We start from the raw sequence: 26,328 nt of genomic DNA on the forward strand, positions 1-26,328 counted from the left end.
GGAAGACCCCTCCCTCCCTCTCCCTCTCCCTCTCCCTCTCCCTCTCTTTCTCTCTCTCTCTCTCTCTCTCTCTGCCTCTCTGTAACTCTGCCCTTCAAATAAATAAATAAATCTTAAAAAAAAGAAACGAAAAAGGGAAGCAGAGCAGCAGCCAGAGCCACCCCACCCCCACGCCGGCCACGCGGACCGGAGGTGAGGACGCCGACTTCCACCTCGTGCGGCTGGAAGGACAAAGCGTGACACAGGCTTGTGCGTGTCAGGAGGCGTCACACAGCAGTGAGAGTGGATGAGTCATGCATATTCCACACCCTGGGCAAATCTGCGTACCTAACACTGAGGAACCGGCCCCAGAGCAAAGGCGCATGTCCTGCACACAGACCTGCACGCATGTCCTGCACACAGGACAACATTTGCGATGGGTGCCTGTGAGGAAACCCATTGAGAGAAGCAAGGACTACTACCCAATGAAGTGAGAACAGCCGTCACCTTGGTGGGCGGGACACATGAGGGCGGCCACGGCGCTGGACGGTGCTGCTGACCTGGGCGGTGCACCAGTGTTCTTTCCATAAACGTCAATCAAACTGTAAACAGATGCTGTATGCATTTTTCCTACATAATTTTTTTTGGGGGGAGGGGGGAGAGGTAGAGTTATAGACAGTGAGAGAGAGAAGCAGAGAGAAAGGTCTTCCTTTTTCCGTTGGTTCACCTCCCAAATGGCCACTACGGCCAGAGCTACGCTGATCCGAAGCCGGGAGCCAGGTGCTTCCTCCTGGTCTCCCATGCAGGTGCAGGGCCCAAGCACTTGGGCCATCCTCCACTGCCCTCCTGGGCCACAGCAGAGAGCTGGACTGGAAGAGGAGCAACCGGGACAGAATCCGGCACCCCGACCGGGACTAGAACCCGGGGTGTCGGTGCTGCAGGTGGAGGATTAGCCTAGTGAGCCGCGGCGCCGGCCCGTAATTTCTAAAGAGAAAGAAAATCAAGTAAGACTAGGAAGGACCTTCTGAAACGAGACTTGTAAACAAATCCTCGCGACTGCCCGAGCCCTGGCAGCTGCTGTCGGACTGCGTGACCAAGGGCCCAGCTTAGATCTCAACACCAAAATGGGAGGATTTCATTCTTAAAGCTTAAATCCTCTTACATGTTTAACAATTATTTCAGTTTCAACCTCTGACCTACCCGGCTTTATAAAGCCCAAATGAAATGCAAATGCTCCCATCAGAGGAAGGAGCTCCAGTCTACACTTGTAAATTACTTGGAGGGCTGAACTCTTGCAAACTTTAATCTGTGCTATTAATTTAATGTGCCGACATAATCCTAAATTTTAATGCCACAGTTTAGTTGGAAATCAAAATTCCACTGGGGGAAAAGTTAGGTTCAGTGAAAGAACAAAAACTCCAACACATATCCACTTATTTATTGTAAAGAATCAACTATCGACCGCTCTCGCCCATTTAGCAAGGGATCGAGCTGTGCATCATCAGCCTCTCCAACAAGCGCTTCCTGTCTGTCACCCCAGGGCCTGGCGCCAGACGAGGCCTCCCACCTCACACCAAGAGAAGAAGGAAAATACACAGGACACCTTGCCAGACACCAAACACCGGCCCCTAAGAGCCTGAGAACAGGGGGGCCTGGGGTTCCGGGCAGAGCTCAGAGTTTACAGGGCTGCAGCACCAGAAAGAAACTGGTGGGACCACGTGCCAGGCGGAGTGGGCGCAGAGGGCAGCAGGCTCAGCTTGCCAGCGGGACTCCAGCGGGACTCCAGCGGGCCACGCGAGCGGCAGCTCCCGGGGAGGAGTGAAGGGAGCTGGGCGACACCCAGGCCCCAACAGGTCAGAACAAGAATGCCCTGACCCCCACAACACTCAGCAGAGACCCCAGAGAGGCCGAAGCTCAGGCTCAGGGCTAATCCAGATCAAGATGAAAGACTTGAGCCATCATCAAAGTTTGTGCCTAAAGGGCCAGAGAATAAACACTTCAGGTGCTGGTGGCCACCCGCCCCGCTCCACTGTAAGGACTGTATCACAGAGGTAAAACACACGACGCTCAATGCGGCTGGGCTCCAAGAGACTGCACCTGTAGGCGAACAAGCAAGGTGCCGGGGCAGGCCCGCAGGCCCGTGTGCCGATCCCAGGTCCAGATCTGCCTTCCAAAAATTAGAAAACAAGCCTTGAAAAGGAAGCTGATCCCCAAGTAAACTGCCTTCCCTCTAGAACAAAACACAGCACTGCTCAGAGAAGACAACAAATCCACACGCTCGACACGGAGATGTTCACCACGTCCATCGCACAGCCAGCATCCCGGGACCCACATCCAGACGAAGACCAGTCGACAGAAACAGACCCAGAAATGACAGTGATGTAAAATCTCACTGCAAATGCACTCAAGGACTAAGGCCAAAGACGAACATAGAGCAGAGAGCAATAGGAGGACCCAAGTGGAAACTTCCAGATCAGAGAGTTGGCCTCTGAGATGGAACACCCCGGGGGACACGCGGAGGAGAGGGACATGGAGAGGGAAGCGGGGACACAAATGTGACTGGGAAGGAACCCTGAAGGACGAGGGCAGCCTGTCTTCCAGAACCAATCCTACAGCTTCAGGAATCTCAGCAAACCATAAGCAGGAAGTCACAAAGAAAGCTAAGTTCCCTTAAAGACACCAAAGTCCTACAAATGCTGGAGAAGACCCGCTGCCTCCTGGGAGCTGACCCAGACCGACAGCAGACCTCCCACGGAGCAAGGAAGGCCGCACATCTGTAGGATGCTGCAGGACCCACCTGGAGTTCCACACCCACTGAAGGGGGGGGGGGGGCAGGTGTCAGGTGCGGCTGAGCCTCGGCTTGGGGTGCCAGCACCCATAGCAGTGACTGAGATTCAGGCCCAGCTCCACTCCCCTTCCAGCTCCCTGATAACCTGGACCCTGGGAGGCACGGTGATGGCTCAAGCAGTCCTTGCCAACCACATAGGAGATCTGCGTTTGGTTCCCAGTTCCTGGCTTCAGCCGGTCCAGCCCCAGCCATCACAGGCACACAGGAAGTGAACCAGTGAATGGCAGATCTCTCTCTCTCTTTCTACCTTTCAAATAAATATTTTAAATAAAAGTACAGAAAAATATAAATTTTTATAAATAAAATTCTGCTGATCCCTATCTCCTATCACTGTCTATAAGTGCATGTCTTTCCATAAATTTTTTTGAAGATTTGTTTATTTGAAAGTCAGAGTTACACTGAGAGAGAAGAGGCAGCGAGAAAGAGAGAGGTCTTCCATCTGCTGGTTCACTCCCCAAATGGCCGCAACGGCCAGAGATGAGCTGATCCAAAGCCAGGAGCCAGGAGCTTCTTCCAGGTCTCCCATGTGGGTGCAGGGGCCAAGAACTTAGGCCATCTTCTACTGCTTTCCCAGGACATAGCAGAGAGCTGGACTGGAAGTGGAGCAGCCGGGACTTGAACCAATGCCCATGTGGGGTGCCGGCGTTGCAAGGAGCAGCTCTACCTGATATGCCACAGCGCCGGCCCCATAAATTTTTTACATAGATGAACAATCACTGTATATGTAAAACATAAATAGGATCATATCATAGAAGTTGTGTCCTGTTTGTTTCTAATTAATAACGTATCTCAGAAAGCTCTCCATTACAGCACACACCGCCTTCCCTAACATCAGGAAGTCTACCATACGGGGGCCAGCACTGCCGGCCATCAAGTTAGGTCACTGCTTTGGGCACCTGAATCCCACGTCAAAGTGCCTGGTTCACATCTCAGCTGCTCCACTTCCCACCCAGCTTCCTGCTCATGTTCAAGTACCAGCCTGGGGCAGCAGACGATGGCTAAAGTACCTGAGTCCCTGCCACCCACACGGGAGACCCAGATGGAGTCCCAGGTTCCTGGTTTCTGCCTAGCCCAGCCCCAGCAGATGATGGGGGCAGCAGACGATGGCTAAAGTACCTGAGTCCCTGCCACCCACACGGGAGACCCAGATGGAGTCCCAGGTTCCTGGTTTCTGCCTAGCCCAGCCCCAGCTGTTGGGGACATTTGGGAAGGGAACCAGCAGATAAAAGATTGTGGTGCAGGGGATTAAACCACACCTGAGGCACCAGCATCCCTTATGAGTCCCTGCTGCTCCTCTTCTGATCAGCTCCCTGCACCTGGGAAAGCAGCAGCAGATGGCCCAAGTGCTTGAACCCCCGCTGCCTATGTGGAAACCCAAATGGGGAGTGAACCAATGGATGCAAGGTCTCTCTCTCTCACTCTCACTCTGTCTCTCCCTCTGACTCTGCCCTTCAAATAAATAAATCCATCTTTTAAAAAATCTGTCACACTGCCTTCCAAATAAATAAGTTGATGAACACTACAATAAACATTCCATTTTTAAGATTTCATTTACTTGAAAGGCAGAGTTAGAGATAGAGAGGTAGGGACAGAGAGAGGTCTTCCATTGCTGATTCACTCCCCAAAATGGTCACAACAGCCAGGACTGGGCCCAGGCCAAAGCCAGGAGCAAGAAGCTTCTTCCGGGTCTTCAACATGGGTACAGGGGCCCAAACACTTGGGCTCTCCTCTACTGCTTTCCCAGGAACATTAGCAGGGAGCTGGATGGGAAATGGAGCAGCCAGGACTCGAACCAGAGCCCATGTGGGATGTCGGCACTGTTAATTCACTGTGCCACAGCACTGGCTCCTATGATAAACATTCCGACAGAGAACTGGGACAATCTTAAAGTACCAGTTTTTCACATTTGCTTGAATATACTATTCTCAGGCTGAAAACACACTCACAATTCTATAAAGATAATTTCCTAGTCACTCCATTTGTGAAAATATTAACATACTATTTTCAAAACACATCGCTATGTGTAAGCCACAAAATGAAGGAGAAAATAGTCCACAGAGTGGACCACAATCTACGTCACACAGACATCTCAGCCTCACAGATGCTGCAGTCAGGACACCCCCAGTGCTGGGCCTGACGCCTGGCCGTGGTTTCTGAGTCCTGCGGCCACTGCTGGGGACCCTGGGAGCAGCGCTGATGGTGCACGAGCTTGAGTCACTGCCACTCACGGTGGAGCACCTGGCTCCTGGCTCCAGTCCTCTCAGCTGTCGCAGGCATCTGGGGAATGACCCAGTAGGCAGGAGCTCGCTTGCTCTCTCCCTCTCTCCCTCTCCCTCTCTCTCTGTTTCTCTGTGTGTGTATGTATGTGTGTGTGTCTGACTTGCTGTCTCTACCTATTTCTCAAATAAATAAAATTTTTAAAAATTCATCTCAGAGATAAAAAGGAACAATGTAGCAGCCATTTCTCAACTATATACATATATATACACGTAGACACACACATGCATATACATGTGTATATACACACACATACACATACACACATATATATTTATGTGAAAATTAGAAGCAACTTTAATGTAGTGATTAAACAGATTATAAGTTATTATCCAACCTAAAATTAACGACGAGGTAAGACACTAATGTGGCACTATAAAATCTATCATGAACAAGGGTGGTACAAGGGCTAATGCTCACACCCTACCCAGCAGGACCAAGGAACACCAGGGGTTGGGGCCCAAGGGACTTACTTGGGGTCCCTGGGCCCCTGATGGCATCCAGCGTGGACAGAGCACCTGAACCCCACACTGCTCAGGGCTTATCACTCAAAACTTTTTAGTGCAGGACCTAGGAGAACCAAGAAGGCAGGTTCCCAAAACAGAAACTCCGAAGACAACAGCTCCCACCAGAACTCACGGAGCAAGCGCAAGGTGCTACCAAGTTCCTGGGTCTACTTGTCAGGGAGCAGACGGAACAAAGGAGCAGCCCCGCATCAGGACCAGGAGACAAAGACCCAAATCTGGGCTGAGGAAAGGCGGCGTCAGGCCCACTTCCAAAACACCACCGCTCTCGCGCCCATGGGGAGATGAAGCTCCTTCCAGCCGGGACCTGAGTCAGCGCTAGCCCGAGGCGGGAGGGGAGGCAGAGTGCCCGCCTAGGAGAGAGAGGAATGCAGGAGCCAGAGACCCCGGTGGCCAAGAGGGCCTCCCAGCAAGGACGGGCTGGGAGAACCCACGGTGGCTACCGTCAGGCCCCGCGGGGGGAGCAGCAGGCTTCGCCCCTGCAGCGGCTCTGTGAGAGAGCAGTCTTTCTGGCAGATTCCCAAAGCTGCTCTCACAAGAATCCCCAACCAGGAAGAAATGAACCTGATGTCTAAAGAAAAACAACAGCTATTACTGAACACCCACTACTCGCCACGGGGGCTCATAGGAATCAATTCGCTCTCCGGAGACTGCTCCCGAACGCTGATCCACGGGAAGTGTGTCACACGTAGTTTTTGATACATCTACATTCACCAGATCTCACTCGCACACACTCAACACCCGGGTGGAGTGTGGACCCCAGGAGAGCTCGTGTCCTGTGCCGGAAGGCGAGAGTCACTGCCAAGGGCTGGAAGGAGGAGGAACCTGGGCCTCCCCACCTGGGGCGGGATGGGGTCACCTGAACTACTGCTGCTCTTCTCCCTGGGCGAAAATTCCAGCTCAGCCCGCTTCCGACAGCTCCAGCTCCCAGACACCCACTCACCTGCAGGATGGAGGCTGCCCCATAAATCCGGACGGGGCTGACCCAGTGAGCAAGGAGTCAACACCAGAGATGCTTCAGTCACGCCTCCATCCACTGGGCCCTAACTGTGATCAGGCAGTCTGCGGGCTCACAAATGCTACCCCACTCAATCCTGAGAACCGTGCTGAGACGAGCAGTCCCAGGGCCACGTCACAGACGCACACATGAAGACAGGCCACAGCAGACAACGTGGAACCACCAAAGCCCATTCTCTCAGGTAAAAACGTGGCTGCATCTTCAATTCTTTAAAAAAACAATAAAAGATTTATTTATCTAAAAATCAGAGTTACAAACAGAGACAGAGATATCTTCCACCATTCATTCACTCCCCAGACGGCCACACAGCCAGGGCTGGGCCAGGTGGAAGCCAGGAGCTCATCTGACTCTCCCATGGGGATGGCAGGGGCCCAAGCACTTGAGCCGTCCTCTGCTGCTCTTCCCAGGCACATCAGCAGGGAGCTGGGTTGGGAGCACAGTAGCCAGGACACAAATCGGTGCCCAGAGGGACACCAGCCTCACGGGCCTGGCTTTACCCACTGCCTCAGCCGCTGCAATTCTTAGAACGAAGTCCTCCCACACTGCCTGACTGTACGTAAGGAGACTTTAAACCAGTGAGAAACCACAGCAAACGCTGCATTTGTGAATTCAATGCAAGCAGGAAGCAGCGTGGACACTGGGGCTCAGGCCTGGACTCCAGGCTCTGCTTAGCAGCCAAACAACTCAGCAAGGGGCCGGCGCGTGCAATGCCTGCATCCCATGTGGGCACCGTTCCTGCGCCACTTCCGACCCACAGGTGGCCTGGGAGAAGCAGCGTTCCTGCGCCACTTCCGACCCACAGGCGGCCTGGGAGAAGCCGCGGGAGATGGTCCAAGTGCTTGCACTCCTGCCACCCACCTGGGAGACCCAGAACAAGCTCCTGGCTTCAGCCTGGCTCACACTGGCTCTCGCAGCCATCTGAGGAGTGGACCAGCAGGTGGAAGATTCTCTCTCCCCCACCCCACCCCCCGGATTCTTTCAAATAAATAAATAAATCTTAAAAAAAAAAAAAAACTTCAGCCAAGTCAGACGCCCTCTAAACAGCCTCAGTTTACTCCACAGTCACAAAGTCCACCTGCCAGGGCTTCAGGACTGGACAGAGTGGTCAGCGAGAAACACCCGGGACCTGGGAAGGGGCAAGTGCAGGGAGGGCTCCGGCCGCCTCCCCTCCCCCCGGAGAGCAGCTCCCCTCCCTCCCCTCCACCCGGAGAGCAGCTCCCCTCCCCTCCCCTCCCCTCTCCTCCCCTCCCCTCCCTCCCCTTCCCTCCACCTGGAGAGCAGCTCCCCTCCCCTCTCCTCCCCTCCCCTCCCTCCCCTCCACCTGGAGAGCAGCTCCCCTCCCCTCCCCTCCCCTTCCCTCCCCTCCACCCGGAGAGCAGCTCCCCTCCCCTCCCCTCCCCTCCACCCGGAGAGCAGCTCCCCTCCCCTCCCCTCCCCTTCCCTTCCCTCCCCTCCACCTGGAGAGCAGCTCCCCTCCCCTTCCCTCCCCTCCACCCGGAGAGCAGCTCCCCTCCCCTCCCCTCCCCTCCCCTCCACCGGGAGAGCACCTCCCCTCCCCTCCCCTCCCCTCCCCTCCCCACACCCGCCTGCTCACCTGCTCCCTGCAGCCTGCTCACCTGCTCCCTGCAGCCTCGGATGCTGCCGCTCTGCCGCCCTCCGCTCTCCTCTCAGCTCCCTGCCCCATGCTCCCCCTCCCTCTGCTAACAGCCAAGCCCCAGCAATTCAGCTCCCTCCCACCAAACTCCCTTTTCAATCCCAACAAGCCCCTCCGTCACCAGCAGTCCTGGCTCGGTCACACAACAACTTGGGAGGCTTTATTGTGTAACCTACACCTGCCCCCGAGCATGATCTGAGCAGGCCTTGGGAGTAAGGACTACAGGTTTTCTTTCTACCAAGTATTCAAGACGTTACACGTTCCAAGTGCCGGCAAGCACGTGGAGGAACTGGAACTGTCACACACGCTGGTAGGGACATTTACGGGCACAGGTAGTGGAAACCAGCGTAGCAAGGGGTGGGTGTTGTGGTGTAGCACACAGTCCCTCCACTCGGGACATCCACATCCCACATCAGAGTGCTTGGTTTCTTTTTTTTTTTTAGAGAATTATTTATTTGAAAGTCAGAGTTACACATAGAGAGAAGAAGAGCCAGAGAGAGCAGTCTTCCAGCCACTGGGTCACTCCCCAGATGGCTGCAATGGCTGGAGCTGGGCTGATCTCAGGCCAGGAGCCAGGAGCTTCTTCCAGGTCTCCCACATGGATGCAGGGACCCAAGCACTTGGGCCATCTTCTACTGCTTTCCCAGGCCATAGCAGAGAGCTGGATCAGAAAAGGAGCAGCCAGGACTTGAACCAGTGCCCATATGGGATGCCAGTGCTGCAGGCTGGGGCTTTAACCCACTGCACCACAGCGCCGGCCCCGAGTGCTTGGTTTCAAGTCCCAGCTCCTCCTCCACTCCATTCATGCTTCCTGCTAACGCACATCCCCGGGGTCAGCTCCAGGGTGGCACTGGGGTGCAGCAGGGTCACCCGCCTGGTCAGCCGTTCTGTCACTGTCCCTGGCCTGTGGTAGTTTTCCATTGCCACCTGCTGCTACCCTAGTTCTGTTTCCCTTGCCAGAACGTTGAGAACCAGCCTTGTGTTAGTCACCGATGTGTCCTCAGCTGCTCCCAGGGCCACCAGCAGGTAGTAGTTAGGTGACCAATGACCGCAGAGCCAAGAATGGGAGAAGAGAAACCTGAGAAGATCTGTGTGTGACACCCACTCCCCTCCTGCACTCCAGGGGGAGCTGGCTTGTCATCACGGGGAAGACGTGTTGTGTGCAGACCGAGGAGGAGGAAGGCCACCATGGCGGGGAACGGTCAGGGTTTAACAGGAAGTTTCAGTCTTCCTACTACATGAAAAATTTCTACAGGTAGACGTAGTGATGTCTGCACACAGTGAGAATGTCCTTAATGCCACTGAACCCTGAATTTTTTAATGGCTGAAATGATCACCTTTACCACAATAAGAAAAAAAAATCAAGAAGGAAACTGTACGAAGGGCTGAGACACAGCTACACAGCCACCGAAACCACTGAACATTATGTGTGGTCTCCAATGAGCAGACCTGCTGACAAAGGGCCATGACTGGACACACAGAAACATCTGACGTGAACTGTACATTAACAGTACTGTAATAAAGGTGAGGTCCTGATCACCACAACTCCGACAAAGTCCTTGCTCTCAGGATACACACACGCAAGCATCTAGCAATGAAAGGGTACAGCATCTCCACCATCTCCTCAATGGTTCAGGGAAAAGAAACAAGGTATTTACACAGAAACGGGGAACAAGAGAGCCAGAGAGGCAAGGGGTAAGCAACGGTGGCTCTCGGTTAACTGTGCCTGTATGGAAGCTCGTTTTACTAGTCTAACAATTTTCCTGAAATTATATCAGAACTTTAAAATAAAAAATATTACTAATCAAGAACAAAAGATAAATCTGAAAAAAATACTGATTGTTGGGCAAAATTAAAGCTTGCTATCACAGACTGCCTCCTCTTCAGCTGCTTCTGCAGGGGAGCACCTGGCCTAGCAGGGAGGATGCCACCAGGGGGGCCTGCGTTCAAGTCCTCGCTCCACTCCCCAGACCAGCTTCCTGCCAGTGCACACCTGGGACTCAGCAGGCGACGGCTCAGAGTTGGGTTCCTGCCACCATGTGCTCCCAGCTCCTGGGCATTTAGAAAATGAACCAGAGGCTGCAGCTTGCTCTCTCTATGTATCTGTCTCTCTTCGTCTGTCTGCCTCTCAAATACAGAAAAGGGGAGCAGGCTCATGCTGTGGGCCCGAGGGGCTAAGTGCATGCTTCCGGTGCTGGCATCCCAGACCACAGCACCAGTTTGAGCCCAGTCCTGGCTGCCCAGCTTCCCATCTAGCTCCTGCTAATCCACCTGGGATAGTGGAAGACAGCCCAAGTGTTGGCCCCTGCCACTCACAAGGGAGACTTACATGGGAGACCCAGATGGAATTCTTAGCTCCTGGCTTTGGCCTGGCCCAGCCCCAGCCATTGTGGCTATTTGGGGAGTGAACCAACAGATGGAAGATCTCTTTCCCTCTCTCTGTAACTCTGCCTTTCAAATAAATAAACGTTTAAAAACAGAAAATGCTCTGCAGTCACATGGACCAGTACCTGACAAATTTAAGGTGTAAAAACATGTTTAAAACATTAATATATATCCTAAGGGAGGTGTGAACCTCCTAGGGGAAGGCACTCTGTTGACTTTCATTACTTGGCTGGCCTGGGAGGAGAGCTGGCCAGGTAAAGGCAGGTGGCATCTCTAACAAGAAATTTACAGTTCTGCCTGCAATGTTGCTGACCCTACTTGGCCGTCCCCTCAGCTGCAGTGGTCACTTTGGAAGTTGGGCTGAGTGAAGGGCTTTTCAGCTTAGAGCCAATAAGATCTGTGGCTCTGACCTGGGCATCCTTCGACTCCAGGGCAGGTCCATTTCCAGTGATCCAACTCTTGGCAGAGCTGCCAGGGCTCTTCACAAGCTGACTTCTGCTGAAGCCCAGGCTTACCACATTGAAAGCCACTGCAGTGGACTGGCCTGTTGGGTCTCCTTGAGGGCAGATCACTGTACAGATCAGCCATTAATAGGCCTGCCACCCATTGCTTCTGATGCCGAGCTTTCTTTTCCTCCTGGTTTGTGTTAAAGCAGACCAGAGGATGCAAGTCAAGGGAGTGCCCAAGTCCCATCTCTAATCTTCGGTGGCCTGAACTACAAGTCTATAGTCACAGGCATGTTCTGTAGTAGTTTTTCTAAGGTAGACAATGCCCATGAGGAAAATTATATTCTCACTTAAAAACTTTCTTTCCCTTTGGTCTGAAAGGGAGGTTTTTTTCTACTTACTGTATACTTCGCTGATGGCGAAGTAAATCTAGCTATGAGATTATTATTTAAGTTCTTATTTTGGCTATGCTATTACAGAAAAATGTTAGCCATCTCTTTTATAAGGTCTAAAGATTAAATTGTGCGTCCTACAGATTCCTTCATAATAGAATTAGTTTCCTACCTTGAAGAGAATAGAGAAATGAAAGAACAAGTTGGGCTTAGAATAGAGAAATGAGGGAGCAAGTCCTAGATCGCTTGCTGACAATATCAATATCACACGAATACTTAGCAAACCGTTTCAACCATTAGATAACAACTTAAGAAAACATTTACCAGAAGGTCCAATGCCTTCTATGAATTTTAAGAATCATGTATTTGAAAACACCTCTTAAATATCTAACATGGTGTAGTTTGTTTAACCAGTAAACTTAAGCACAACCATATAAAATGTTTTTAGTTTCTTTCTACCAACAAGTTTAAAACATATGATACACAGATTCAGGTCACACAAATTAAAATGTATCTTTGATTGATTTTAGCAGCTTAAATTTATGGACAATCTTATCTATAAGCCATTTAAAATAAAACTCTTAATAAAATTTCCCCATGTGGACATACAATATGTACACACATATAATATAGCATAATAGACCAATATAGCAATTTTAATAATAGCTTTTAAAATCTTTAACTCTTTTTGTAGATTGCCAATTGATTTGAATTGCTTTTTGTTTTTAGTAACCTCAGTTAACCATACTTTCTCTCAGTTGGTACTGTTAATACATTATTGGCTTCATCTGTTTACAGAGCCATCCCAAAGTACTGAATACAATAGAAGTGGCTGGAAAAAGTCCATAGGAACCTATAGGGGACAGCTAAACAGAACCAACAACACTTTAGTTTTATGAGCAGCACATCATATATAACTATGGATGACAAAAGACTTTAAGTCGCCATGTTTAAAATTATAAACTCATCAACCAACAAGAGGCACTTGCTTACTTCACAGTATTTTTGAAAGCACCTGTAGGATTTTACAAGTATTTAACCCTTTAGGCCTCTGGGGCTTTCTCATTAAGATAACGATCATGTCTAGTAACACAAGATCATTAGACTTTTTAATTCTCAAACATTTGTATTAATAGCTTTTTCCATTATAGAAACTTAAAGTTTGGTACCACTTCACATCTTGACAGTACTTCTAATATACTCCAAATAGCCTGATTAGTTGGTGTCTCTATAGGATGAGAGACATAGGTCCTTCGATTTTTTTCAGTTGGGCCCAAACTGGAAAAACCAAAGTCCAGGATTTACTGGAAGAGATAGATAGGTCTGGGCCTCTGAACTTACAAGGCCTAAAGCCCAACAGATTGTTATCAAGCCCCTTCTGTCAGGTTCTGTTTGCCTCTCAATCAGAAAACTTAATTGTAGCTTAGACAGCACCTTTCTTAGCTCCTCTAATAATGACTCTGTCCTTTGTTCTAGACCCTGTCTAGTGCACTTGGGCCTCATTCCTTTGTAATCATAACCTCTACTCTACCACCAATGGCTCTACTCCCAACCTGTGTGTACTGATGGTCCTCTTCCCCACTTAATGCTGTATAATTGTTCAGACCTGGTTAACGCCACTCTTAGGATCATTGGTTACTATCCTCACTCTGTCTTTTATGACCTTGTCTAAATATGATCAGAGTCGGCAAACTTGGAAGGCTTCCATAGCCTAGGCAACTCATGACGACAGCCTAGGGTGGTTACTGGCGCCATAAACTAGAGTGTCAATTTGTTGGGTCAACAACAGGAGCCACTGTGTACTTGCTCCTCATGTGGGATCTCTGTCCTTAATGTGCTGTACATTTTGATTTAATGCTATAACTAGTACTCAAACAGTATGTTTCACTTTGTGTTTCTATGTGGGTACAAACTGTTGCAATCTTTATACTAAATTGATCTTCTGTATATAAAGAGAATTGAAAATGAATCTTGATGTGAATGGAAGGGGAGAGGGAGTGGGAGAGGGGAGGGTTGCGGGTGGGAGGGAAGTTATGGGAGGGAGAAGCCATTGTAATCCATAAGCTGTACACTGGAAATTTATATTCATTAAATAAAAGTTAAAAATAAAAAAAAATAAAAAAACATTAACATATAATGCCAAATATTTACTGGGATGACATTTTCTATATATTTAACTAGACAAAAAGAAAAAGGTGTCAAACTTCACATTTACTGAGCAAACATCGTACAAATGTCTTGAATCAAAGGAAGGTAGAGAACCACGGAGGACACCATCTATATACAAGCCGGCGCTAGCTTGTTAGAACTTCACCTCCAGAGTTGCACAAGGTGATAAAGAGGAAGAAATGTGCCCATCCACTTCAGGACCCTCCCACAGCACCTTGTTCAAAATGGAACACAGCAGGCTTCTTAGAGCAGGTGTTAAAGAAACCCAGGTGGACGGTGACTCCTGAGACCCACAGGAAACACGCTAATGAAAAGTACAGAGAGCAGTCAACGCTGCTGTCACCACCCTGCCCGCTCCTAACCCCACACTCCGACCAGACGGTACTGACTACTTCCACCAAACCAGCAGAATCCGGCCGTTTTCCACCCCTGCTGCAGTGGCCTCTCTGGACCCTCACGGCCTCTCATCGGGATGGCCGCCACCCCCTCCCCACTTGCTGTTCCCATGACCCTCCACGCCACACAGCCAAGGAGATCTTTCAGACTGCAAGTCTGTGTAGGACATCCCCCAGCTCAAACGCTGAAGCAGCTTCCAGACCATCCACCACAGTAAGACGCTGGTTACTGCCACAGTAATGATGGCAAACAAATTACCCTGTTCCATTAGTGTAGGCCAACGCACGGCGGACATTCAGACACGCAGCTACGGTGCCCACGTCCCCCATGGGAATGCCTGGGTTGGATTCCCAGTTCTAGCTCCTGACTTCAGTTTGCTGCTAATGTAGACCCTGGGGGGGCAGGGGTGACAACTCAAGTGACTGCTCCCTGTCACTCAAGTGGCAGACCTCGATTGAGTTCTGAGCTCCTGGCTTTGGCCACTAGACGTTAGGGGAAGTGAACCAGTAGATGGGAACTGCTGTCTGTGTGTGTGTGTGTGTGTCTGCCCCACAAATAAAGAAATAAAACAATTCAGTTCAAAAGGTTTAAATATTTACTACAAAGCCAAAGTGTTCTGGTAATAGTGCCCTCCTCCTCCGTGAGCACAGGATCAACACATCCACGAGTGCTTTATGGTAGTGCTAACGTGACTGTCTGTCCACCCGGACACCAGGCCTCATGGGTAGTGCTAACGTGACTGTCTGTCCACCCGGACACCAGGCCTCATGGGTAGTGCTGACGTGACCGTCTGTCCTCCTAGACACCAGGCCTCATGGGTAGTGCTGACGTGACCGTCTGTCCTCCTAGACACCAGGCCTCATGGGTAGTGCTGACGTGACCCTCTGTCCTCCAGGACACCAGGCCTCATGGGTAGTGCTGACGTGACCCTCTGTCCTCCAGGACACCAGGCCTCATGGGTAGTGCTGACGTGACCGTCTGTCCACCAGGACACCAGGGCCTCATGGGTAGTGCTGACGTGACTGTCTGTCCTCCAGGACACCAGGCCTCATGGGTAGTGCTGACGTGACTGTCTGTCCTCCAGGACACCAGGCCTCATGGGTAGTGCTGACGTGACCCTCTGTCCTCCAGGACACCAGGCCTCATGGGTAGTGCTGACGTGACCGTCTGTCCTCCCGGACACCAGGGCCTCATGGGTAGTGCTGACGTGACCGTCTGTCCTCCCGGACACCAGGGCCTCATGGGTAGTGCTGACGTGACTGTCTGTCCACCCAGACACCAGGCCTCATGGGTAGTGCTGACGTGACCCTCTGTCCTCCCGGACACCAGGCCTCATGGGTAGTGCTGACGTGACCGTCTGTCCACCCGGACACCAGGGCCTCACAAAGCACAGCACACTGCACATAGGTGACCAACACTTGTTAAACTAAAGTAAAGGTCTCTGGCCATCTGCTCCTTGCCAGACAGGTCGATTTTCCTCCACTCAGAAAAAAACCTCCGGGTGAGGACCCCTCTGGACATACACAGGACATCAGGGACCATAGGAGGCCTTGGGCATCGTCATAGGACCACATGTCAGTCACACAGGCTCTCACAAACATGCCCCAGCCTGAGTCTGGAGACCTGGGCCCCTCCTGAGGCAAGGGGAATTCGGGAAGGGTGGAACACATCAGAAGGGACCCCCGTCCTCAGTTCCAGGCCCTGCCTGACTCCGGCCAACCCCCGGCCCTCGTCAAGCCCCTCTTCCTGATTTAAGCTTGTAAGTTTGATGCCCACTTTCTCTCAACCACATCAAACTTCTGGAACCGCTGAGACTTCTGGTACCAAGAGCCCCTTCCCCCATACCCATTCCTGAAGACCCTCTTAGGAGTTACACTGGCCAGTACTGTCCACATTAGAGGTCAAAACAGAAAAAAAAGTTTTAATACATTTATGAAGTCATTCAAAAGGGACTATCAGCTCACTGTCTCTTCAGAAATAACATCTCTCTGCTAAGGATAACTGTATTTTCAACAGCATGCTAGTGTAACAAGTGGCACTTTGCAAATCTAACAGCTGGCCGACTAAGGACAGCTGGGTTCCCACGCCCGCTTCGCAGTCAGGCTACAGAGAGGTGCTGTTCGGCTGACACATTCTAGAAACCCGGCCTCAGAGATACTTCCCTGGAGATGGCAAGAGTATCTCAGTGTCCAAATGACCGAGAACAATCACCTTTAATATAATACCAACACTCATTAAGTGACTTGTCAGAGCCTATCTGAATAGAATATAAAACAGAGCGTCTGGCCTACCTGAACACACACCAATGTGTGTCCAGCCACAGCACATTAAAGTCCCCTGGCCACCCTGAATGGATCGTCTACCAGTGGGTGATTTCATAATATCAGGTACTGGTCCCTTGAAAATATATGTTCACTGAATGACACAGAAGTTTCAAATACTGGGGCCCGTGCTGTGGCGTAACAGGTTAAGCCTCCACCTGTGGCACCAGCATCTCATACAGGCACTGGATCGAGTCCCAGCTGCTCCACTTCCAGTCCAGCCTGTTGCTGATGTGTCTGGGAAAGCAGTGGAAGATGGCACAAGTGCTTGGGCCCTGCACCCACGTGGGAGACCCAGAAAGCTCCTGGATTAGCCCAGTTCCAGCATTGCAGCCATTTGGGGAATGAACCAGAAGATGGAAGATCTCTTTCTGTCTGTCCCTCTCATCTCTGCCTCTCAAATAAAAAAATAAATCTTAAAAAAAAGAAGTTTCGAATATGGCCACATTTCATTCTATAATCACAAAAAATACCACCCATATTCATTAACATAACCACACCCTCTCCAGAGACTTCAAGGGCTGCCTGTCGAGCTCACAAGGGCAGACACAAAGGTTTCCAGAACTCCAGTTTTCATATTTCATCAATGGCAACAAACACGGCCAGTTGTTTTCCTTGGATGGACAGCTCATTTGGCTCACTGTCAAGAACATGCCTGCACAGTGCCCTCGCCTGGTCCCCCGAGCAGGCCTCAGGGTAAGTCCTGACATAGCAGCGGTCTAGCCTGCAACCTGCCAGGCTCCTCCTCCAGGCGGCCATCACCGAGTATGAAGAAAGATACAGGCTCAGACACCGGGGCTCAGTAAAACCAACCATTCCAAAGGACATCCTCAAGCGAAAACAGGATTTTCTCCTCAAGCGAGTGCAAGGCAAGGAAGTCGTAAATGCTAGTGCAGGGTGGACCGACTGTCAGGAGCCACACTAAGTGCCGGCAGTTTGAACCGCTGCAGGGCAGACATCAGCAGAGTGGGCAAAGGCCAATGTTTTCTCCTCCTGTGAAAACAGCTTTGCCCCCACGGAGCCCTCAGAGGGCCTGGGGGGAACCCCAGGAGCGTCTGGAGCACCCGGAGAGCATTCTGAGCTACGCCGCAGCTCTGCAAGGCCCTGGCGCCCGATGCCCAGCGCTGTCGGCTTCCGTGTCACTGCCACCCAGGCTCTCCTCCCAGACCTCGTGACCTCATTCTGAATTGTTCAACTGAGACACTTTGACACAGTTTACTCTTGTTTAACTACATTGTTTCACTTTCCTTGCTAGCCATGTAACATATTACTTTAGGCCACTTAATTAACACCTTAGTTTCCTCATCTGTAACACTGAAACAAGGATGCCTAAGGGACAGCCCAGGCGAGAGCCTTCTGCAAACGATTCGTCCTGTCATCAGTACACTGACGGAACCCCTACGCCGGGCCAGGCACTGTGCCACCGGCTGGCACAGACCAGGTCCCCTGCTTGACGAAGAAGGCTCGCTTCTGGGGCGAGTATGGAGGAAACATTCGGGAGCACAGAGACCCCGGCTGCCTCCAGGGCGAAGGGCAGGTCTCTGAGGAAGGGACCCAGAGTGCCAGCAACAAGGAGGAGCCAGGAACGCCGCAACCAGCAGGGAGAGCACCGGGCTCCTACCAGAAGAGGAAAGGCAGGGGCCCCAGATCACAAAGGCTCTGTCTTGGGGGAGGAGCTCTCGCTCTGCTCCGTGAGCTCAGGAATGCAGGGGAGAGTACCAGGAAGGAAGCACAGGATCTGACTGACACTTGGTAAAGACCCCTTGACCACTAGGGGTGCAATCAGCCACAGGACCAGTCAGACCCAGCTGTCACCATGTCAGAGAAGTGGCTGCCGGGGCAGGGTTCGCAGCAGTGGAGACAAAACACAGGGCCCAGTGTGAGACCCACCTTCAAGGTCAAGTCAGAGGGTCTCCTGATGACCCGGATAGGGTGACAATGCTGAGAGGACAGAATCAAGGATAACCTCTAGATTTAAAGCTTTAGGCCGGCGCCGTGGCTCAACAGGCTAATCCTCCGCCTTGCGGCGCCGGCACACCGGGTTCTAGTCCCGGTCGGGGCACCGATCCTGTCCCGGTTGCCCCTCTTCCAGGCCAGCTCTCTGCTGTGGCCAGGGAGTGCAGTGGAGGATGGCCCAAGTGCTTGGGCCCTGCACCCCATGGGAGACCAGGATAAGCACCTGGCTCCTGCCATCGGAACAGCGCGGTGCGCCGGCTGCAGCGCGCTACCGCGGCGGCCATTGGAGGGTGAACCAACAGCAAAAGGAAGACCTTTCTCTCTGTCTCTCTCTCTCACTGTCCACTCTGCCTGTCAAAAAAAAAAAAAGAAGAAGAAGATAAAGCTTTAGGGGCCGGCGCTGTGGCGGGTAAAGCCACTGCCTGCAGTGCCGGCATCCCAAATGGGTGCTGGTTCGAGTCCCAGCTGCTCCACTTCCAATCCAGCTCTCTGTTACGGCCTGGAAAAGCAGCAGAAGATGGTCCAAGTGCTTGGGTCCCTGCACCCACGTGGGAGACCCGGAAGAAGCTCCTGGCTCCTGGCTTCAGATCAGTCCAGCTCCAGCCGTTGCAGCCATCTGGGAAGCGAACCAGCAGATGGAAGACCTCTCTCTCTCTCTGCCTCTTTTCTCTCTAACTCTTTCAAATAAATAAAAAATAAATCTTAAAAAAAAAAAAAAAAACCTTGAACACAGCTAGGTCGCGCTCGTGTTATGTTGTGACAGAAACCTAAGTCAAAGCAGGCATCCGGGGAGCGTCTCGGGGAGGTCAGACTGCGCCTGAGCATCACCGTCCCATGGACAGCGTCTGGACCCCGGGCCTGGAGGAGGTCGTGAGGAATGGGGGGGGGGGGCGGAGAACAGGCCCTGGATGCGCCCACGTTCAGGTGTCAAACCACAGAGCAGTCCCAGGAGGAGGCCAGGACATGAGGGGAAGACCTGGAGCTGGTGAAGAAAGTGTCACAAGCAAGGAGCGCCCAGCTGGGGGGACGGCCACTGAGGACAGACAGACCCCAGACCCGGCCAAACCATGGCTCTGCGGAGGGCAGTCTCGGGGCAGAGGAGGACTCGCAGACATAGAGGGAGCAACAAAGTATACAGGGTTATTAGGCAACACCTTAGCATCCAGGTCTTAGTTCATCAAAGTATCTACTCACTTCCTTAGCAGTGTTTTCAAAACATGGCTACAAAATAGCCCCACACCGAGTCTAGAAACAAGTTTCCTGGTTTTATGGTCACATCCCCACATGCGCTGATATAACCAACTGGCCAGTAGTCCTACACACATGCAGTGTTATCAGTCGTGCTACAAGTATGCAGAAATAGCCTCTCTGGGGCCAGCGCTGTGGCTCAGCAGGTTAAAGCTGCAGCCTGTAGAGCCAGCATCCCAGATGGGTGCCTGTTTCAGACCCAGCTGCTCCACTTCTGATCCAGCTCCCTGCTAATGTGCCAGGGAAAGCGGTGGAGGATGGCCCAAGGTTTTGAACCCCTGCACCCACATGGGAGACCCAGAGGAAGCTCCTGGCTGTTGCAGCCACTTGGGGAATGAACCAGCATATGGAAGATCTCTCTCCTCTTATCTGTCTCTCCTTCTCTCACTCTCTCAAATAAATAAGTACATCTTTCAAAAAAAAAAAAAAACATATCTGTCAATGATCCTGCACACATGTATGTATAACGTGTTGGTACATGTAGACAGCATGTCTGCTGGAGGTTTTACATGCATATAGTCAGAGAGCATGTGTTGATGGTCCCACACACATGCAGAAAGTGCACGCTGTCACTGTCACACATGTGTGACCCAGTGCATCTGCCGATGGTTTCTTTCCCTGTCTCCACGCCACGTGCAGGCTAACGACCCCTCTGAGACCAGTGATCCCACCTACTCACGTGCTCTGTGACGGCTGCAGAGAACCACAGTAACGACAGATGGGAGACACAAGCTTATCCGCTGTAGCTACAGCTCTAGGAAGTCACAGATATGTCTGGAAATGTGAAAATCACAACTTTCCTGTAGAAGCACTATGAGGGGCAGGGCCAGCGCTGTGGCACAGCGGGTAAAAGGTAATGCTGGTTCACGTCCCAGCTGCTCCATTTCCAGGCCCTGCTAATGCATGAGGGATAGCAGCAGAGGACAGCCCACCAGCTCAGGCCCCTGCACCTGTGGGAGACCAGGAAGCAGCTGCTGGCTCCTGGCTCCAGCCTGGCCCAGCCTTGGCCGTTGCAGCCCTTTGGGGAGTGAACCAGTGGATGGAAGATCTCTCTGTCTCTCCCTCTCTCTCTGTAACCAGGCCTTTCAAATAAATAAATCTTTTTTTAATGTATTAAAAAAGACGACTGTTTATATCATTCTCCCACACAGAATTAACCAAACAACCAATAATAACCATAGTAAAACCAGCAGTAGCTCAGTAATGAAAACGCGGTAACAGCGGCATGTGGAAACGAGGCCTGATCAAACAAAGACAGCAGGAACCCCGAATGATGGTGGGCATGACCGTGGCTCTCCAAGGACGCCAAACAGAAGAGCAGAAAAGTTTCCTGCACTCAGGGTCGACTTCAGTAAAGTCTCTCAGGAATGTGTAACCAGGACGGGCGGTCGGACACCGGTAGGCAATGTTCAGCATAGGAACAAAACGAACGTATATGGCACTGCGCATCACCAGAAGCAACGCGTGGCTGCCAGGAGGGGGCTGACGCGGCCCCTAGCACGGCACCGACAGGCCCACCTGTGCCGCTCCACAAAGAAGCTACTCCACCACCTCCAGGCCTGGAACAGGTCGGCCTGGATGCCTGGGTGCTCAGATCAGCTGCCTACAGTTGCCACAAAAGAGCAAAAGGCCACACGGGGAACCCAGCGGCCAGAAACCACTCCACAGATGGGTTTGTTTCGCCTGCAGTGTTAGATCACATCTTGTGCTTTCTGGGTTTGGTTTTTTGTTGTTGTTGTTTTAAGATTTATTTATTAACTTGAAAGACAGAGTATAGAGACAGAAAGAGATTCCATCCACTGGTTCACTCCCCAAATGGTCACAACAGCTGGGGCTGGGCCAGGCCAAAGCCAGGAGCCAGGAATTCCAGCCGGGTTTCCCACATGGGTGCAGGGGTTGGGCCATCTTTCACAGCTTTCCCATACAACAGCAGGAAGCTGGATCGGAAGTGGAACAGCCGGGACTCAAACTGGCACTTAAACGGGATACCAGTGTCACAGGCCACAGCCTAACCTGCTGCACTACAACGCCAGCCCCAGCACTGTGCTTCACAACATCTGAATTAGCACCAATAATACAACTGGAGGCCTCATGTTACAGAGCTTTCTGACTTCAAAGAACCCAGGCCGCCCAGCCAAGGCCCAGCGGCCCCTTCTGCTCCAGCACAGACTCTCCAGGGCCCACGGCCCCCACTCTCCAGAAAACCAAATTCTGAGTCAAGTGTCGGCTCCATTTCTCCTGGGCCTGCACCTGGCTCACACAGCTAGGCTGCCCCCACTTGAATTTGCAGCGTGAGCCCTGGCAGGGCCGACTGACACAGCCCCAGGGGCCACAGGGCACTAAGACATCGCCCTGCAAACTGACGGCTCCGCTGCCGACTCCACTGAACAACTCACCAAGGCAAACCTCCTCCCGGGCTCTCTCCCAAGCAGCCATCTCAGTACTAAGATTAACAATACTTTTGTTTCTTTAATAACCTAATTATTCATAAATTAATGTTTAAGTTAAAAGGTCATAGATTTATCCACTCATCAAACAGTTTGAGCACAGGTTCAGGGTAGCAGAGGTACATTTAAAAAAAAAATATATATATATATATATATATATATACGCCCTCCAAATACGATTAAAAAAATGTAGTCAGAGCTGCTTTAAGGCAAATGCCTGCTCCCTCCTCCAGCCGCCCAAGATGCTGATGGCCCCATCTCTGCTGTCGCGAGGCAGGAGACCAAGAAGGTGGCAAATCCCCAGAGTCTGAGAACAGGCCTAAGCACCCTGGCAATGGACAGGATACCCAGCACAAACGGGACCTCACACGTTTGTCCAGTGGCCCCGCCGCACCTGGCTGAGGGGCACAGGACCATCCTGCATGGACAGCTGCCAGTGCCTCCTGCGTTACCCGGTTCACCCAGGTCCTGGACGGCCACAAGGCTACCAACCGCTGAAGCTGGCCCCCAGGTACAGACCAGACACAAACAAGAGAAGCAGGCTGCTGGCCTGGGCCGAGAAGGAAGCTGCTGACACAGGGGCGTCCTCACCCAGACCCCACGTCCTCTGAGCAGGGTCGACACTGCCCACCTTGGTGGAGAACAGGGAGGCGCAGCTGACCGTGACCGCACACATCGAGGTGGCCCTCTCTTGCCTGTCCTGGGTCATAAGATGGGGACCCCTACTGCACCACTAAGGGAGAGGCCAGGACAGGGCGTCTGGCCAACAGGAAGACCTGCACCACCATGGCCTTCACGCAGGTGCTCTGGCTAAGCTGCAGGACATCACCAGGACCAACTACAACGTCAGGATGATCCGCCATCACCGGGGAGGCAACGTTCTGCATCCAAAATCTGTGGCTCGGCTGCCAGGCTGACAAAGCGGCCATGGACCTGGGATAAAAGTGCACTGAGGGCCAGCGCCGCGGCTCACTAGGCTAATCCTCCGCCTGCAGTGCCGGCACACCGGGTTCTAGTCCTGGTCGGGGCGCCGGATCCTGTCCTGGTTGCCCCTCTTCCAGGCCAGCTCTCTGCTGTGGCCCAGGAGTGCAGTGGAGGATGGCCCAAGTCCTTGGCCCTGCACCCCATGGGAGACCAGGAGAAGCGCCTGGCTCCTGCCATCGGATCAGCGCGGTGCGCCGGCCGCAGCGTGCCTACCACGGCGGCCATTGGAGGGTGAACCAACAGTAAAGGAAGACCTTTCTCTCTGTCTCTCTCTCTCTCTCACTGTCTACTCTGCCTGTCCAAAAAAAAAGATTGATTTATTTATTTGAAAGAGTTACAGAGAAGGAAAGCGAGATCTTCCATCCTCTGGTTCACTCCCCAAATGGCCACAACAGCTGGGGCTGGACCAGGCCAAAGCCCGCAGCCCGGAGCTTCCTGTAGGTTTCCCACATGGGTGACTGGGACCCAAGCTCTTGCTGCTTTCTCAGGCACATCAGCAGGGATCTGGATCGGAAGTGGAGCAGCCGGGACTCAAATCGGTGCCCACATAGGGTGCTGGCGCCGCACCACTGCTCCACAGCACCAGCCCCCACACAACGGTTCTCGGGGTGGGTGCTTGGCACAGGGTGAAGACGTGGCTCGGACACCCACATCCCATGAGGGAGCGCCACCTCTGCATCCTGGCTCCACTCCAGATCCCGGGCCCTGGGCGACAGCAGGTGACGGCTCAGGTAGCTGGGCCACCGCCGTCCACGTGGGAGACCCGGATGGAGTCCCCAGCTCCCAGCTTCGACCTGGCCCAGCCCGAGCCACGGCAGGCATTTGGGGAGTGAACCCGTGGGCTGGGGATCTCCCTCAGTACTAAAGATGTCGGCACACTGTACTACCTCTCCCAGCGACCAGTTTTACTTCTTAAGTTGTTTTTGGATAAAACAAACTTCCCAAACTTTTTAAAAGAAAAACCAAATTAACAGCTGAGGCACCGGTGACTGACTGGCTGGAACACCGTGGTGAATTCACAGATACACTCAACACCACTCAGAAGACAGCAACAATCGATTCACACACGAGCCCGGGCAGATCAAACATCATGAACTCAGGCTTCCACGCACAGCGGCCTGCGAGGACAAACCACAGAGGCAGAAGCAACACAACATCCACAAAACCGGCTCTCCTCCTCCCAGCCTGGGCCCACACTGCAGCGCCCGGGCACTCCCACCCCTGTCATACGCCGGGTCCACCTTTGGAGGAATCCTGGCTGCGCCTCAGAACAGAGGCCTGGCTCCCAGGCAGAGCGGTGAGACCAGGGTGCAGCTCCCCGCTCCAGTCACCTTGCTTCCCGGGCACTGCCTCAGCTCCTGCACCTAGCTGGGGCCTGCGTAGCGGGTGAAGCCGCCGCCTGCTGCCCCGGAATCCCACACGGGCGCCAGTTCGAGTCCCGGCTGCTCCACTTCCTGTCCAGCTCTCTGCTATGGCCTAGGAAAGCAGTAGAAGATGGCCCAAGTCCTTGGGCCCCTGCACCCACGTGGGAGACCTGGAAGAGGCTCCTGGCTCCTGGCTTCAGCCTGGACCACTCCGGGCTGTTTCCGCCATTTGGAGACAGAACCAGTGGACGGAAGATTCTCTCTCTCTCTGCCTTTCAAATAAATAAAATAAACCTTAAAGAAAATAAAAAAGCGCAGCCACAACAGGAGGCCGAGCACGCGGTCAGCTCGCTGCCCTGCCCTCAGCGGGGACAGCGCGGACACTCGCTACGCAGTCGTCTCAAAGTTGCCTAACTTTGTTCGCCGAAACTCGAGCCCAGCGTGAGGAGCAGCAGCGCCAGGCAGAACAGCCCTTGGCCAAGCCCCGCAGTCGGAAGTGTCCGGCAACACGCGCTGCGGGCAGGGGTCGCGCTGCCCGCCCGGCCCCACTCACCCGGTCCTTCATCCTCCAGCTCTGCGCCAGGGACTTGGAGCCCTCGATCTTCTCACAGTGCCGCTTCTTCATGAAGGCCAGCGGCAGGTTCCAGTCGGTCAGGTCGGCCTCGTCCTCCTCCCCGAGCCCCAGCAGGGGCGACTGCAGCATCTCGGCCTCCATCGCCGGGGCCGGGGCCGGGGCCGGGGGCGTCCTGGGCAGCAGGCGCTCGAGAACCTCCAGCCTTGAACGCTCGTGCGGACCGGGGCCGGCCAAGGACGACCCGGGCGAAGAATCGGGGGGCAGAGCGCGCCAAGACCCCCAGGCGGCCGCACAAGTCCGGGCTCGGCGCGCCCAGCCGGGGTCGGGGAGCGAAGCCGGGCACGGACGCGCACCCCGGGCCCGAGCCCCCGGCCGCGTCCCCGGCCGCTGCGAGCCGAGATGTCAGCAGGCGCGAGGAGCTCGGGGCCTCGCGGCGGCCGACGCCCGGGCCGCTCCGAGCACACGCAGGCCGCCCGCTCCTGGGGCCGCCTGGCCGGAGGGGAGCGGGCTCCGCGCTCCTCGGTCTCCTCCAGCCGCTCTCAGCCCCGCGGATCCCGCACTCGCCCGAGCGGCTGCAACCGGAGCCAGCACCGGGCCATCGTGCTCGTCCGCGGCCGGCTCCTCAGCCCCGGGTCCGCGCGGCCTGGCTGGCCCCGGCCTTCGGCCCCGTGGGTCGGTCCTGCCCGAGGACAAGTCCCGAGGGCCGGGCGGCACGGGCCCGCGGGAACAACGCGGAACGCGCGCTTACTGGCTTCGGGGAGTTTTGCCCTCTGGTCTGGCGCTACAGTGAAACTCCTCTCATCAGCACATCAAGGAGGACGCCATATTGCGGAGGCCCAGAATGCATCGCGACCTACGGCGGGGCCCAGAGGCCAAACCTCCTCGGGGCGTTCGCGCGTCGAGGGACGCGGCGTTGGAAGCCCCGCCCCGGCGCCACGGCGCCCGCCATCCCGCCGCGCGCGCGGTGTAACCGTGTCTCGAGAAGCTGCTGGTTCCCACCACCGGAGCCGCTCGCTTCCGACGCAAGGACTCGGCCGCCTTGTTTTCCCCAGACTTCGCCAAGGCGACAGAAGCTTTAGGATCGGTGATATCACGGAGAGCCTGGTGTGGGTAGGGTTTTTTGTGGGTTTTTTAATCGGTTCCTGGTATCCCCCACCATGTCGATCAGATTTTCCCTTTGGTTTTCTTCCTCATGAAAACTGGGAACAGTCATCTCGTCCATTACCGCGGCGTCTCCTTTCCGGAGCAGGTTTTCCTGTGTTGTTGCAGATTGACACGCAAACCGTGGAAGACCAAGGTTTGTGTCCACGGAGCGAGGCTCCCGTGCGGCGAACCTCGGGTGGAAC

General features: G+C 53.4%; 1 protein-coding gene across 3 annotated transcripts in view; it reads right to left on the reverse strand.

Annotated features, from left to right (window-relative positions):
* Window positions 1-25,331, reverse strand: part of RPTOR (regulatory associated protein of MTOR complex 1) — a 349,585-nt gene extending 324,254 nt beyond the window's left edge. For all 3 annotated transcript variants that reach the window (XM_062216247.1, XM_062216248.1, XM_062216246.1), the window contains exon 1: window positions 24,962-25,331. In XM_062216247.1, the coding sequence (XP_062072231.1) occupies window positions 24,962-25,123 (162 nt within the window). In that variant the 5' untranslated portion in view covers window positions 25,124-25,331. The remainder of the gene's footprint in view (window positions 1-24,961) is intronic.
* Window positions 25,332-26,328: the final 997 nt, after the last annotated feature.

Source organism: Lepus europaeus, chromosome 18, assembly GCF_033115175.1.
Source record: "Lepus europaeus isolate LE1 chromosome 18, mLepTim1.pri, whole genome shotgun sequence".
In the NCBI taxonomy this organism is placed as follows: Eukaryota; Metazoa; Chordata; class Mammalia; order Lagomorpha; family Leporidae; genus Lepus; species Lepus europaeus.